We start from the raw sequence: 15,590 nt of genomic DNA, 5'->3' as shown, positions 1-15,590 counted from the left end.
CATATATCCCTATCCTATTTAAGTACTCAGAGGCATACATATATCCCTATCCTATTTAAGTACTCAGAGGCATTCACCTTGTTCCCAAATAAGAACCTACTCACATTGTATAGTTGATTTAAGGACCTCCATCCAGTTGGAACCCCAAGCTCGTAGCCAATTGTTTGGTGATAATATGCATCAATCTCAGTAAAGTAATTTTTAAAGTTAAATAATCCTTGTATTGGGTACAGCTCTGCATCTTCAATAACCTCCCTCAGTGCACCAGGCCCCAGACACATAAGTACCTATTAATGCCCAAATGAAGAAAGATTAACTTGAGGTTACTGGAGAGTAATAAAGAAAACAGGTGAAATGAGTATCTTTGATGCACTAAAAGGAGCAAGACAACTAGAAAACTATTATCAGTTGGTAAATGGAAACTCATAAATGGCCGGAAATAGGTTACAAAGGATCTAGCATACAAAGATCTGCGCATGTTAAATCACAAGCATAGGTTACCTCCTGTCCATATTTATCAAAAAGGAGGTCTTCGTTTTGCCTCAGGAAGGACGTTATTGAGGAGGCACAATATAAACCGACTATAGAATACATAACTGTGTGGCAGTAACTGATGGAATAATTTCATAGAGAGAACTACAAAAAGGTTATGCAACCAATATTTGGAAACAGATGCTACTTGAGAACCAAGAGAAACGTCATTCAAAACGACTCTCAATTTTACTAGTGCTTGAAATTAAAGCAGACTTAACGAGACTGCTATTAACTATAAACTTGCAGTCCATATCAAAAATCAAAACATAAAATTGAACAGAAAAAAATTCCATCCAAGGAGCTTGGGGAAAGTACACAACTGTCAATCACAAATCAGAAGGCTCATGGAGTATGACAAAAGATCTGATTCAAGAATTTCTTTTTTTCTTCTCCTACAATTAAATAGGTAAGAAAATTTCATGCATGAAGACCTCATTTGCATCTTTGAAATGGTCTATAGTGCTCTTTTTTGGCCATGTAACTCGCCAGCACCTACATTGTCAAAGAGAAAAAATTGAGAGCACACATTATTAAGCTATAATATATCAAAACTACCATCATTGGCATGGGAATAAAGTATACTAGACCTTTCTCTCCCTAAGCGGCGAGCAAGCTCTTCAGCTAATGCTTGACCAGGTGGATCCCCATCAGTTGCCAATATTATGCGAGATGCCTATAAATGGTGAAAGAACAAAAAATTCCTTGTTATTGGACTGATACATAATAACATAGGAAACATAAAAAGCAAAGAGGGGTCTTCAAACCTTTTCCAAATATTCTTTGCAGTTCCAAAGATACTGATACTTTGTGTCCTAGCTTCACAAAATGCACCAAAAGGAGCATTAGTTCCAGAATATATTAAGATGTCAGCTACATTATACAAATATAAGGAGCAGAGTTCTTCTCTGCATAAAGGATGAAGCAAAAGCAGCAGCATGTGGATGAGGATGAGAATACACAGTAAATACATGCATGAATCAAAAAAGGTACAGGGTCATAATACAATAAGGGGTCGTTTGGTAGGATGCATCAGAAAAATAATGCATGCATTAGCTTTGTGTACTTTGTTTAGTACATTTTTCAACCTATGTATAACTAATGCAAGATTCTATTTGGTATTACGTTATGTATAACTAATACATGGAACCCTGGTATTAGCAATGCAAGGGGTTTTAATGCATGCATTAGCATGGTTGAAGATAAAATTACCCCTTAAAACCTTTTTCACATCCTTTCCACCGTATTTGTGGACGGTATTTTTGGAAACAAATATTTTTTAAAGAAATTATGCAATGCATGTTTTATTTTTAATACACCAAACCAAACACTACATAAGAAATAATCTCCGCTTAACTAATACCATCATTACTAATACACCATATTCAGCACTATTTTTATACACCCTACCAAACAACCCCTAAGAGGATAAACTGGTCAAGTTAATGGTCATATTACAAATAGAGGGAGGGGGGGAACAAGGAGAAAATTAGAATTTATAACTCTAGCCTGAAACCATGTAAGGCTGATGAAAAACTAAGAAAGTGAATGCATGAGATTTGAGCTGAGATATGCCATTCCTTCTCAAAAATTAACAAAAGTTGGTTACCAGATACAAATACACAAGAGTTATGATAATAAAGCATTTACTTAAAGATTTCATATTTTAGGACAAACTGTAGAAGAAAAACCTTATCTACAGGCGGCAAATCTTTATCTGAAATAGATGGAGGTGCTCCATCTGGAACGCTCACACAGTTCCGAAAGCCTGCTTCTTCCATAGCAAGCTTGTCCATCTCACCCTCAACCTAACATAAGAGAAGTAGGCAATAGATATTACCAGAAATAAAAAAGCCTTTTCAAGAATGGAATGATGAGTGAATCAGAAGTTACAATGATGATATCACTTGCTCCCTTTATATCGTCTAGACCATAAAATATTTTTAAAGTATCAGCTTCCTGCAAATGAACAACATATTATTGAGGTCCAAATAATAACAATTTCTGTATCAGCTTTCCACAGCCAGCAATATAATAATAACAACATACCCAGTGTAATCGCACAAGTGGGATCTGGGGAGGGTAGAGTGTACGCAGACCTTACCGTACCTTGGGAGGTAGAGAGGTTGTTCCTGATAGACCATCGACTCAAGAAAAGCATTTCAAAGCAATTCAGAAAGAGAAATAGGAAGCGAAGAAGCCATGGGGCATTTTCATGGACTGGACGAGATAGTGGTGGTCATGGTGGTGTTAACAGTGGCAATGGTGGTGGAGGGGAAGAAAATGCTAGTGGTGGAAGAACAAGTGGAATGGAGGTGTAATATGGGTTGAGGCACTGAGGTGGCATTCCAAGTGAGGTCCACCTCATCAAAATGTCAATGTCCGTGGAATTGGGTGTTCACCTTGGACATCCTTAACCAAGAAGGGTATATTTGAACCATTTGTGTAAAGAGGGTATTTTTGTATGGATGGTATAACAGAGGGTAAAACCAATATTTTCCACATAGTAAAGGGACAAATTTGACCATTTTCCCAAAATACTAAATAGTGGATAATGTAATAAAGATAAATAAGGAACAAAAAGGTTAAAATAACTATATAGTTCGTATTCTTTAATTTCATAGAAATTTTATTATCGAATACTCTGCACTAAGAAACAGAATGACATGGGAATATATTTCAGAATCAACACATAGGTCCAAACATTGAGATGATAGTCATAGCAAAAGTTTCAAAATTTGTAGTATTGAATAACTTCAAAAGCAGACCAGCATACTTAACTAAGTATTGATGGAAGATTTCAAGTTAATGCCGCTTGAAGTTGGTCATATGGAAATTAAACACATACAATAAAGAGAACACGGTTGCTGACAACTTGACAACTGACAAGCATGACTGTTGCAATCTGAACTTTATCAATAACTTGATATTGTATTTGATCATCCACTATTATTTTAATCAAGTAAAAGCCATTGATAATAACAAGGCCATCTTGGCCATATACAAGGAGAAATCTACAAAATATGGTTCTCCAAAGACACCCAATCCTCCATACAAACAACAACTACATGGGTGCACCAAAAGAAAATAAGGGATCGGACACTAGTCAATTGAGCAACGGTCAACTCCACCCCTTCAAAAGCTCTCCTATTTCCCTTTCCAAATGACCCATAGTACCACAAGAGGAGTAACATTCAATGCCTTGTCTTCTTCTCCTAGCTCCAGTGCTCCATTCTTCCAACTTAACAACTCTTTCACGGACCTTGGCATTGCCAAGAAACACCAAATCATCAAAAGATATTCCACATTCGCCTCGTGACTATTTTGCAATGCAGCAAGACATGATAGACGTCCTCCCCTGCCTTCTTACATAGGAAATACCAGCTTATGCACACCGCCTTTTTTTTCCTAAGATTCACCATCATTTATATCACCCTTCTAGTAGCTAACCACGACAAGAAATACACCTTCCTCGGCACCATACGTATCCATACCGAGTCATACGGAAAACAACCTCCATCCTAACCAAAGGTTTCTCACAAAAAGACTTACTTAACAGAGAACATTTTTTTGTTCTCCAACTCAAAGCATTGGGGTCTGTTTACTGGCTTGCATTGCTTGTGGAGTAAAGCTAGCAATATCTGAAGCTCGGTCACCTCCCAATCTTGAAAATACCTCCTAAACCTCAAATCCCAAAAGGTCACACCCCTTTGTGTGCCCCTAATTTGTTGAACAGACAACTCCCTTTGGCAAGAGACCCTATACAAAACCGAGAAAACATCCTTTAGCACCAAACCTCCACACCACTTTTGACCCCAAAAACTAACTCCCCTCCCATCCCCAACCTTAAAGAAAATGTTGTCGTTAAACGCTTCCCAACCGTTCACTATATTCCTCCCCATACCACACCCGAAAGACTTATGTTCTACCATCTTTTTCCAGTGACTGTAAAGGGAATATATTTCCTACAAAACCAAGCTATGTAATAGCTTTTAGAAGTATATTAATATAATTATTTTTTCTACCAAAAAAAAAAAGAAAAGATAAACAATACATCAGTTGAAATTCTGTTAAAGCAATATAATTTAATATGCTCAAACTTTTGGATCACAATACTGTCTCATGCATCGTGTGGGTCCAATACTAGAAGGAAAGGAATACTTAGAAAAGGAGAGTGGTAATGATTTAGTCAGTATCCAACAACCACTTCAGAGATTGACGCTTTAGCAATTAAAGGACTCAGTTTTTTAGATAACTGAGTAAGTAGTTCCACATACCAAGTATAGAACAAAATTTTGAGCAGTATTCAACTATTAAAGTCCAAAAGAAAATCGAAAAGAGAAAGAAAAACTGAATCAAGAATACTGGTTAAGAAACTTGGGCTTTTCATTTTGGATTGAAGTTTCGCCCACTCTTTCTTACTGCAGAGATTTACATAAGGTTCTTGGTTTCACCTCTGTTAAGCACATGAGTATTAAACATGAGACTGAAGCCCAACTAAAATGACTTGGAAACAAGTACTCTATAGTATCTTCACATTCTCGATATATATAAATACACGCACACACATACATACTCCATAGTATCTTTACCTTTAACTAAAATAAATATGTTAAGTAGCAAATGAAGAACATGGACACTAACCTGCCAAAACTTTTTGGTCATGTTCCGGTACTTACAGCTTACAAGTGCTCCATCCCTCCGATACGTAAATGCAATAACAACCTGAAAACAAATTTGCATCAATGTTTGAATAATCAAGAAGTGACTGCTACAGCAAGGAATGAGTTATTGCAGTCCCTTGAGCAGAGAACGGAACAATAATTGCTTCATTTGGCTATCCAAAAATTCCTAGGGGGACTTCATCCACTAGCAACTTCCCCGAGAAGTCTAGTTATTCTGGTGTGGATGATAGGCAGACATATATTTCTTGGTTTTTTAGATGTCAAGAAAGTCAAGAGAAGATATGTTTCAAACAAAAGTGATGCTGAATAAACCAGAAAAAAGAAATCATTTTCTTCGGATTGTATTTTAATGGAAAAGGAAATTTTAAATGAGAAAAATGAACGGTCACAGCTTTCCTTGGAAAAGCTGACAAGTTTTGCTGAATGTAATGGAAAATCCTCCTAGTGAGGAAGTCTTTAGTGAATTTCATAGAAAAAAGGTTATTCTCTTGCTTTAAAGTTTAGGAATTACGGTTACGGTGAGAATAGATCTCAACCATCCTGAACATGGGAGCTAACCGGAAAATGATAAGCAATTAACCAGATAACAACGAAACAGAATTGATTTTTTTCTGATTTGCGCTACAAAATCTGAGTGATTCCTGATGTACACACAAAGATATGGGTCCCCAGTGACGACACTAATCAGAAGGGAAAGAAGAAGGTTGGAGAAGAAGTCGTGGAGTTTTCGAGGGAGTCAGAGGTCAATACAGTGGCAGGTCTCTGGCACAGCATGTAACCTACGCAGATAATTCAAATTTGACACGTAACCACAAAGTGGGGCCAACCTATAGACACAACGGACCAGAAAAAAGGGCTGCCTTTCCACTATATCTGGGCCTTTGAATTATGCTAGTAAGGCCTTTTAAAAAAAAATCCCAAATCAGAAGAAGAATAAGGGGAAAAATAAGGGAGAAAATGTTTGGGAGCCCGGGGCCCAAGACCCCTGCATTTTTTAATCCACGCATGTCACATATGCGGGCTCTCCAGACCCAATCTCATTCGAACTACAAGCTCTGGAACTTCAGCGTCTAGTGTCGGAAACTGAAGATATTGAATGCCCAAGCAATTGTGAAGCCGATGACGAAGGATATGAGGAAGATAATCCCCAACAACTTGATTTTCTTGGTTCTCAAGTTCAGCAGCCTGATTATCCTAGAATCTCAAAGCAGATTGTGAGTCCGAATGAAGCTTCTGAATCAGAACAATCTACCATCTCCTACAATGATTTCCTTCCTCTTCCTTGGCATTGATACGGTGTGCCGAATCAGCAGGGTATTCATACTTCTTCAGTTATTTCTAATTCAAAAAGGAGCAAGTTGGTCATGGTTAAGTCATGCAAAGCTTTTGGAGTCAATGTAATTCAAAAAGGAGCAAGTTGGTCATGGTTAAGTCATGCAAAGCTTTTGGAGTCAATGCCACTGGGTTTGAACATGAATTATTGGATATGATCCTCAGAATGGACCAATGAAGGCAGGAACAGATGCAACAACGAGTTTCATCAGAGGGAGAATCAAAGACGAAGAAGAAGAAAGGGACAGCTGAATTAAAAAGGCTGACATCAGGTTTAATTCAATATGCCAGGGATAGGAGTCACAAGCACATTCCAGGTGAGAGTCAAATTCTTAGCAGGAATTAGGGGATTAAATGATAGCAGGAACAGGAGTATCATTAAGCCTATATTAATGAAGTGGAAGGCTGATATAGTGTGTCTTTAGGAAACTAAAATTGAGTATCGGCCACAACAACTTGTAGGTTCTCTTTGGGGGAATAGATGGGCCAGCTGGGCAGATTTACAAGCAAATGGCACAAGAGGGGGGTTCATAATACTATGGGACAAAAGGTTGTGAAAATTTATCATTGAACCAGGAGTATACTGGATCTCTGTAATTTTAGAGTCTCCAAGAGCAATTTAGATGGTGCTATACAGGAGTGTATGGACCACATACTAACATTGAAAGGGAGGAACTCTGGTATGAACTGGCTTCCATAAGGGGCACCTGGGATGGTCATTGGATTTTAGGAGGATGTTTCAATGTATGCAGATTTGAGTATGAAAAATTCAACTGTAATAGAAGGACTAGAGCTATGAAAAGTTTCTCAGATACTATACTAAATTTGGGACTCTTGGATTTACCTCTTCAGTGTGCACTATATACATGGTCCATGAGACCTGAGCTTTTACAGGCATCACGAATTGATAGATTCTTGATCTCATCACCAGAGTGAAATGACAGCTTTAAGGCAATAAAGCAGGTGGCTCTTCCTAGAATGATATCTGATCACAAGCCTTTGATGCTTGAGTGTGGGGAATGGGACTCTAGCTCATCCTACTTCAAGTTTGAAAACATTTGGCTCCAGACAGAGGGGTTTCTTGATTCTGTCAAAGACTGGTGGAATAGCTAGGAAGTCATGGGCAGTCCTGATTTCATATTAGTACACAAACTGAAGAAGCTGAAACAGGATATATCCATTTGGAACAGGGAGGTATTTGGGAAGTGGAAGATCAAAGAAGTCAGGCTCTAAAGGAATTATCTCTACTGGAGTAAACATATGAAGGAAGAATCCATGCTGAGGCTGAAAAAGCTCAAATATTCAACCTGCAGACACAGTTACAACAGAGAGCAAAGATTGAGGAGATTTCATAGAGACAAAAGTCAAGGTGCCTCTGGCTCAGGGATGGGGATACAAACACAATATATTCAGAGCATCGCAAATGCTCACAGAAGATACAACTGTGTTGATAAACTAAAAATAAGGGAGCTCATTACTGATGATAAAGAAGAGATCAAAGAGGAGATTTTGAACTTCTATCAACAATTGTTCACAAACAATGAATCTTGGGAGGCCCTCTGCTAGGTTTGAGAATTTCGAAAGAATCTCTGAAGCAGAAAGAATTGGCTGAAAAGGAAGTTTGAAGAGGAAGAGATCTACTCAGTCATTAAGGCTCCAGGACCGAACGGTTACACTATGGCATTCTTACAACATGCCTGAGAGATTATCAAACATGAGATCATCAATGCTTTGAGACACTTATCATCATCACTGTCACAAGGTAAAATCTGTCAATGCCACTTTTATATCCCTGATCCCTAAAAAAGAAAGGGGAAATTGAACTTAAAGATTTCAGACCAATTAGTCTTATTAGCAGTATCTACAACATTGTTTCAAAGCTATTCGCTAATAGGCTCAAAACAGTGATTGGAAAATTGGTGTCAGGAAGTCAGAATGCATTTGTAAGAGGAAGGCAAATCTCAGATGTTGCTCTCATTGATAATGAGGCACTTGATTGGAGACTGAATAGTGAAGAACCAGGGTTGTTATTAAGGCTAGACATTGAAAAGGCATTTGACAAAGTAAGTTGGTCATAATTACTCACTATACTGAGGCAAATGGGCTTTGGTGACAAAGGGATAAGATCGATCAAATTCAGCATCTCTACAGTTAAATACTCCATTATAGTTAACAGGGGTCCTGTGGGCTTCTTCTACCCTCAAAGAGGCATTAGACAAGGTGATCCTGTCTCACCTTTCTTATTCATCTTGGCAATGAATGGTCTCAGAAAAATACTCCAGAAAGCCAGTTCCTTGGCATAATAAGTGTCTACTTATGAAATGATTATGGAGATACACACAGGAGGAACATGCTTTATGGAAGGAGGTGGTCAATTCAAAGCATGGGATACAGTCACTGGTGCACCAGTGTTTCAAGAGCACCTTATGGGGTCGGAGTCTGGAAAAACATATGCAAGCTATGGGAGGAATTTTCTCAACATAAGCACTTCACCGTGGGGAATGGACTCCATATCAGATTTTGGAAAGACAAATGGCTCTGCAACACAGTTCTAATGGATGATTATCCAGGTCTTTTCCACTTAGACAGGGATCCATACTCAAAGTTTCTCAAAATAGAGATGGAATAACCTGGAGCATTATGTTTAGAAGAAATATGCACGATTGGGAGTTTAATGACCTGGTCAAACTACTACACACTCTAGAGAGTTCCTCTCTCAACACTCTTGCAACAGATCAGTTCAAATGGGGCACTACAGGAGCAGGGAATTACACAGTGAGTGCAGCCTACAAGCAGTCAAGAGCACTAAATGCAGTCACTGACCACTGGCCACGGAAGGTAATTTGGAAAATCAAGCTACCGCCCAAGATCATCTGTTTTTGTTGGACTGCACTATATGAAGCATGCCTAACTTAAGACAACCTCTATAGAAGGAAACGCACCATTGTGAATGGATGCTACTTATGTCAGAAAGCAGCATAGAGCAATCGACACCTTTTTTTGCATTGTACTGTAAAAAGTTTGAAAAGAGGTTGGCAACATGGCAAATGCAATAACTCTTATTTGGTAGTAGGCTAACACTTATCAATAGTGTCCTACACAGCTTGCCCACTTATTACATGCCCCTTTTTTCAAAGCCAACAGAGGTCCTTGAGCAGATTGATTAGATAAGAAGAGACTTTTTGTGGGAAGGCAACAGCCAGGAACACAAATTTCATCTCGTCAAATGGGAGAAAGTCATAAACTTGCTGTCCATAACAAAATTATGATGATGAAGTGGCTTTGGAGATTCAACTTGGAAGTGGCACGACTTTGGAAAGATGTCATCATAGCTAAGCATGGAAGGCTGAATCATTGAGCACAGAAACCTCTACTCTTCCTCATGGAGTGGTACTCTGGAAGGGTATTAGGCGACTGTGGGACACCTTTGGTCAGCATGCTCACTTTGAAGTGGGTAATGGTGCACTCCTAAAATTTTGGACAAACAAATGGCTTGGCAATACAACTCTTCTGGATGATTACCCAGAATTGTTCAGAATTACTCAAGATCCCAAATTTGTTATCGCTGCAAATAGAGAAGGGACCGACTGAGATCTGATATTCGGAAGAAACATAAACATGCACGACTGGGGAGTGAATGATTTGCTAGATCTTTATGCAAGACTCCAGCATTGTCACATAAATCCCCAGACAACCAATAAACCTAAATGGGGATACCACAAAGAAGGAATCTATACAGTTAGGGAAGGGTACTATCAGTTGTGCTCCAGAAATCCCATGATAGGTAACTGGCCCTGGAAGATCATTTGGAGGACCAAGCTGCCACCTAAGGTTGTATGTTTTACTTGGACAGCTATATGTGAAGCATGCCTTACTCAAGACAACAGGAAGAAAAGGAAAATCCAGCTCCCAAACAGATGATATATGTACAAAAAGGAGGTTGAAACTACCGGACATCTCCTTTTCACTGTGAAGTGGCCTCAGAAATATGGAACATGTTTTTTTTGTCTATTTGGTCTTAAATGGACCACAACCCTCTCAGTTAAGGATGCTTATGAGAGTTGGAGTCTATGGAGAGTTGACAAAGCCATCAAGAAGATCTGGATCATGATCCCTGCTTGTATAGTTTGGTGTATCTGGTCAAGGCAAGAAGAGTAACATTCCACGCCTTATGCCTTCTTCTCCTAGCGCCGCTCTTTCATCTGAAGATAAACTCCTTCACACATCTTGGCATTACCCAAGAAACACCAAACCATCTAAAGATATCACACCAACCTTGATCCAATAATTAAAAGGCAAAATCATCATCTTCATATAAGAAGTTAATGTTCGCACTATTCATTCAATCTGTGAATTGAATGAAAAGGGAAATTCTTTGCTACATAGTAGTGTATTGATTACAAAAAACTTAATGAAGAATATGTCAATAACGGAAAAATTAACACTAAAACCTCAACTGCAAATTTAGAAACCATGGCTGAAAGCTAAAAAATATGGATCTTTGGGAGAAGAAGGTGTTGCCTGCAGGGAGAGCTGGTGTCAATAGCAAGAGAAATCCACAAAGGCATGAAATTAGTTTGAAGAAAAAGGAAATAGCATGATTTTTCCGATAAAAAAGGTGTGATTTAAAGTCAGAATGGTGTTAAGACTCTTTCATAAATCTGATTGGTGTTAAGACTCTTTCACAAATCTGATTCGGTCAGATGCATTCAGACCTATTAAGAGATATTTAAAAAAAAAACAAATGCACTTTATGGGCTGAAGTTTGAACCATTCAGATCCAGACCCCTATTAAGTGCAAACAAATGAGGCCTCACTCTAGCCTTTATCAGATAGCTGCAAACCCTTGACTTCACAATAGCTCAAACTAGAGTAGGGAACATACGGGACCCCCACTTCAGGAGAACAAGCAGGATTGGGGACTTGGTGAGCTATTTGACTTATACAGAGCACTTGAAGGTTTCATAATCAACAACAACAACAGCATACCCAGTGTGATCCCATAAGTGGAGTCTAGGGTGGGTGGAGTGTACACAGACCTTATCCCTACCTTTACGAGGTAAACTTGAGGGTTTCATAATGAACCCACAAATCTCAAACATCTTAAGGTGGGGCAACTCAAGTAAGGGCAGGCACATACACAATAAAGACAGGGCCCAGTAAACAGTGTTCATCTAATGGAAAGATCGAGCACTGGCCGTGACAGCTGATATGGAGGACTAAGCTTCCCACATAAGTCATGTGTTTTACGTGAATAGTCCTTAAAAAGGCTATCTTGACCTAGGAAAACTTCTGCAGAAGGAACATTCAGCTGGTAAATAGATGTTATATGTGCCAACAAAGTCCAGATTAAGTAAACCATCTATTTTTTACACCGTACAGTTGTTGCAGACCTTTGGGATATGTTCCTAGCAGTTTTTGGCATCAGTTGGTCAGCCCCACAGAACATGAAGGATGCAGTTGAAAGTTGGAGTCTTTAGAAACTTGACAGAACCGTCAAGAAGATCTAGCAGATGATTCCAGCATGTACTTTTTGGTGCATTGGACAGAAAGGAACTGCAGATGTTTTCATGGCATTTCAACTCCCAATGTTCACTGAAATCTGAGTGTTTGATGAATCTTTCCAGTTAGAGCAACATATCCCCTGTAAGTGATGTTAACAGCCCAACACCATCCTTGTAGATTTATTAGCTCTCTTACTCTAGTTTAGCAGACAACTTTTTGGTTTTAGTTAGTTCCCTCTGTTCTAGCTATAGGAATTTTTGTATTAGGAGCTAACCAATCTTATCTTGCACTTATTTTGCATCTTCTTAATAACATTATTGCCACACCTTACGTCATTAAAAACGATTGAAGGTTTGAAACAACATAGTAAGAATATAACTGATTTATACGCCTGGATCTTCTATATATCTTACTTCTTCCTTCCGATGCTAATCTTAGACATTTGTAGATTCCCAATATGTTGAACTTATCGAAGGAGATTCTATTGACAAAGAGTATCTTCTTCTCTGACTCTCAGTAAGTCCATACGATCTTAATTGCTTTATCTCCAGCCAAAAAGAAAGAACTTCTCGCTGATATTATCTTAATATTACCACATTTACTTTCTTGTTATCATACACTTAGCTTATGTTACCCTGCAATGGTAGTAAAAGCTAGATACACTTGATTTGGCAGAAGAAAGTGCAGTATTTCGACAAAAGGATAAAAAGAGAACGAAAATGAAAAGAGTTTGAGTAAAAGATCAGTGAGACTGAGCTAGGAAACAATGAGATGATCCTGATGTTAGAAGAAAGTTAAAGAGATGATAAATGTAGCCAGAAGAGATGATAGAAGGAAATACACATTTCCCAAGAGAAAAATCCCCCTGCTCCTGTCTTTCCCCTTAAAAAGTGTTAGTGTTATATTAAATGTTTTTTTCTAAAATTAGAAAAGTGCAATGGTTGCACAACCATTTATTAAACTATGATTCAAAATTAAAATACTATGGAGGCGCTTCGCAGTAAACAAATTAAATGAATTAAACAACACTAGAATTCAAATAAAACAAAGTTTGTTTCAGAATATGATAAAACCTTCAAGAAAATAAAAATTGAAAGGTCAAAGTGAATTAGATGAAAGTGTTTTAAAGAAACATAAGTTTTGGTTTCAGCACAACCTAGGAGCTGTATTGATAAATATATACAAATTGTTACCTTCTCAAAAAAAAAAACACGTAAGTTCTGGTTTTCAAAAGCTATGTTGGTTTCACAAAAATTAACTCAAATTTTGAAAATAAGCAGCCTGAGTGCAGTATATGTAAAGTAACGTAATCTGATGAATTATAATAAATAAGGGGTAACAAAGTATAATACTCGGGTCAAATTTAAAGAACTTTTAAGCTGAAAAGCAATAAGGGTACACAATTTATGCCTTTTGGCTTATTTTGGTGTAAAAGTGCCACCAAAATAAGCCAAAAAGTGATTAAAAGTAGTTCAAATTTGACTAGCTTTTAACCTTATCCAAAAGCCTCTTAAACATCAAGTAATACTAAGAATCATCTTCTAAGTTATGAATTCAAAATGCACGACATTTTGGACAGAAATAATGAGGGTGTATTTTATGTTAACCAAGCACAAGATACAATGTTGAATCCATTTAACCAAGCAAAATATTGAATCACATCATATTTCTGTTATTCAAGAAGGAATCGCTCTAGATGTATCATCCTAAGATATTCCATCGTAAATCAAATGCAAGGGCAGAGATTGAATCGATTTCTGTACTACCAAGTGGAATCACATAAACTCATCTGGTCAACCAGTATGTCACCGCTGATAGAAGACTTAACTGAATAAATAATTAAGAGGTATATCATTCTCTTAAGGGTGCTAGCAATAGCGTGCCAGCAAAAGGCAATCAAGTTTATGGGCCTATGGTAGCCACCAACAGAAACTGATCAAGCAATATGTAAGAAAATGACAAGATGTCAGACCTGATCACCATGTCTTTGTTGCATAACAGCATTTCTCCGCAATGTTTCTCTTGATATCATTCGTTCAGAAAAGTATGCGAGTAACTGAAGAGCAGCAAGAAGAAAATCAACTAACCAAAAGCTCATAAATTCACGTCCAAATAAAACATAATCAAGAAACAATATGCTGAGGAACAAAGAAGACAACCACATAAGACATCTGCAATGTACTTTGGAGGGTAAAGTAGGGGTGGGCATTTGGTTTTTCGGTTCGGTTCTTTGGTTTTCGTCTTTGGAAAAGTGTGCATCGAACACCGCACCGGATTAATTTGGTTCGGTTCGGGTTTTTTCAACTTCGATTCGGTTTGATTCGGTGTTTCTAAAATGGCTTTTCGGTGCAAATGAGAAATAAAATGATGACCAAATCAAAGTATAATAATACTATTAAAATATACTAAAATTATAGCTGAAAGAAAAACCGGCTTAATAGTTGGTGGCAAGAAAAATACTCTATTCCCAAACAACCACTCTCTCATGATCCTTCATTTAATATCTCTCATCAAATATAACCCAAGCAACACCTCAGAACCCCTATAAAGCATACACTGCATACCCCTTAAAATCTCCAGCGTCATCACCAAACAACTGGCATTTGGTGAAAGCATTACGAGCCCGTTTGGATTGGCTTAAAAAAAGTAACTTTTATGTATGAAGTGCTTTTAGAACTTTGAAGTGCTGATAGTTATTTTTATAAATAAACAGCTGAGTGTTTGGATAAAAGTGCTTATGATGTGAATTTTAGGGTTAAAAGAATAAAAAAAGGTAGTTTGAGAATTTAGTTAAAATATAAGGGATATAAAAGTAATTTCCATGGTCAAAGAAAATGACTTTAAGCACTTTGGAAAAAAAAGTTAGGAATCCTAACTTTTCATTTTTGACTGACTTTAAGAACTTTATGGCTTAAAGTCAGCATTAGGCAAACACGTTCAAAAGCTAAAAAGGGGCTTTAAGTTGGTTTTGACCAACTTAAAGCCAATCCAAACGGGCTCTACATCACTGGTCATCAGAAAACTTATGGCATAACTGTCTGTATTTCTGATTGCTCAAAGCTTTCAAAGGGGAAGTATAAATAACCCTTTGTTTATCCCTAAATGTCATTGCAATTGCATACTCGACAACTGCAGTTTTCCAGCGGAAGTATCAGCGGATATCTGGATTGATTCATGTTCCAGCAACCGACACTTCATAAAATGGGTAGAGCTTGATTGGGTGGGTTTTGTCAAAATAAAAGTTAAATATAATTTAGAATATTATTTTAAAATCTTTTTAAAAAAAAGTTTACACCAAACACTAAACTGAAAAAAAAACTGAAGAAAAAAATGAAACTGAACCGAAAAATTGAAGAACCGAATTAGTTCAATTCGGTCCAGTTTTTTAGTATTTTTGCCCACTCCTAGTGAAGAGTGACTAAAACCACAGCTAGGACCTCACAATGGCATTTTCCATCTATTTCGGAAAATGTAGCAATTACATCACAGAGGCACGAATTCTACTGTTTGTATTGATGGGGCGATGGTTTATTGATA

At 37.7% G+C, this 15,590-nt stretch overlaps 1 protein-coding gene across 1 annotated transcript in view; it reads right to left on the bottom strand.

The window, feature by feature from the left end:
- The window catches only part of LOC129872087 (twinkle homolog protein, chloroplastic/mitochondrial), a 59,543-nt gene that overhangs the window by 32,493 nt on the left and 11,460 nt on the right, over nucleotides 1-15,590 (bottom strand). Inside the window, exons 6-13 of the mRNA XM_055946957.1 lie at nucleotides 14,026-14,109; nucleotides 5,176-5,256; nucleotides 2,425-2,490; nucleotides 2,223-2,339; nucleotides 1,299-1,346; nucleotides 1,122-1,207; nucleotides 966-1,026; nucleotides 105-287 (exon numbers count right to left, since the gene is read on the bottom strand). Of these exons, the coding sequence (XP_055802932.1) occupies nucleotides 105-287; nucleotides 966-1,026; nucleotides 1,122-1,207; nucleotides 1,299-1,346; nucleotides 2,223-2,339; nucleotides 2,425-2,490; nucleotides 5,176-5,256; nucleotides 14,026-14,109 (726 nt within the window). The remainder of the gene's footprint in view (nucleotides 1-104; nucleotides 288-965; nucleotides 1,027-1,121; nucleotides 1,208-1,298; nucleotides 1,347-2,222; nucleotides 2,340-2,424; nucleotides 2,491-5,175; nucleotides 5,257-14,025; nucleotides 14,110-15,590) is intronic.

Source organism: Solanum dulcamara, chromosome 11, assembly GCF_947179165.1.
Source record: "Solanum dulcamara chromosome 11, daSolDulc1.2, whole genome shotgun sequence".
Classification (NCBI taxonomy): Eukaryota; Viridiplantae; Streptophyta; class Magnoliopsida; order Solanales; family Solanaceae; genus Solanum; species Solanum dulcamara.
Note: the sequence above shows the minus strand (reverse complement) of the source record. Positions and strands in the feature narration are given on the sequence as shown.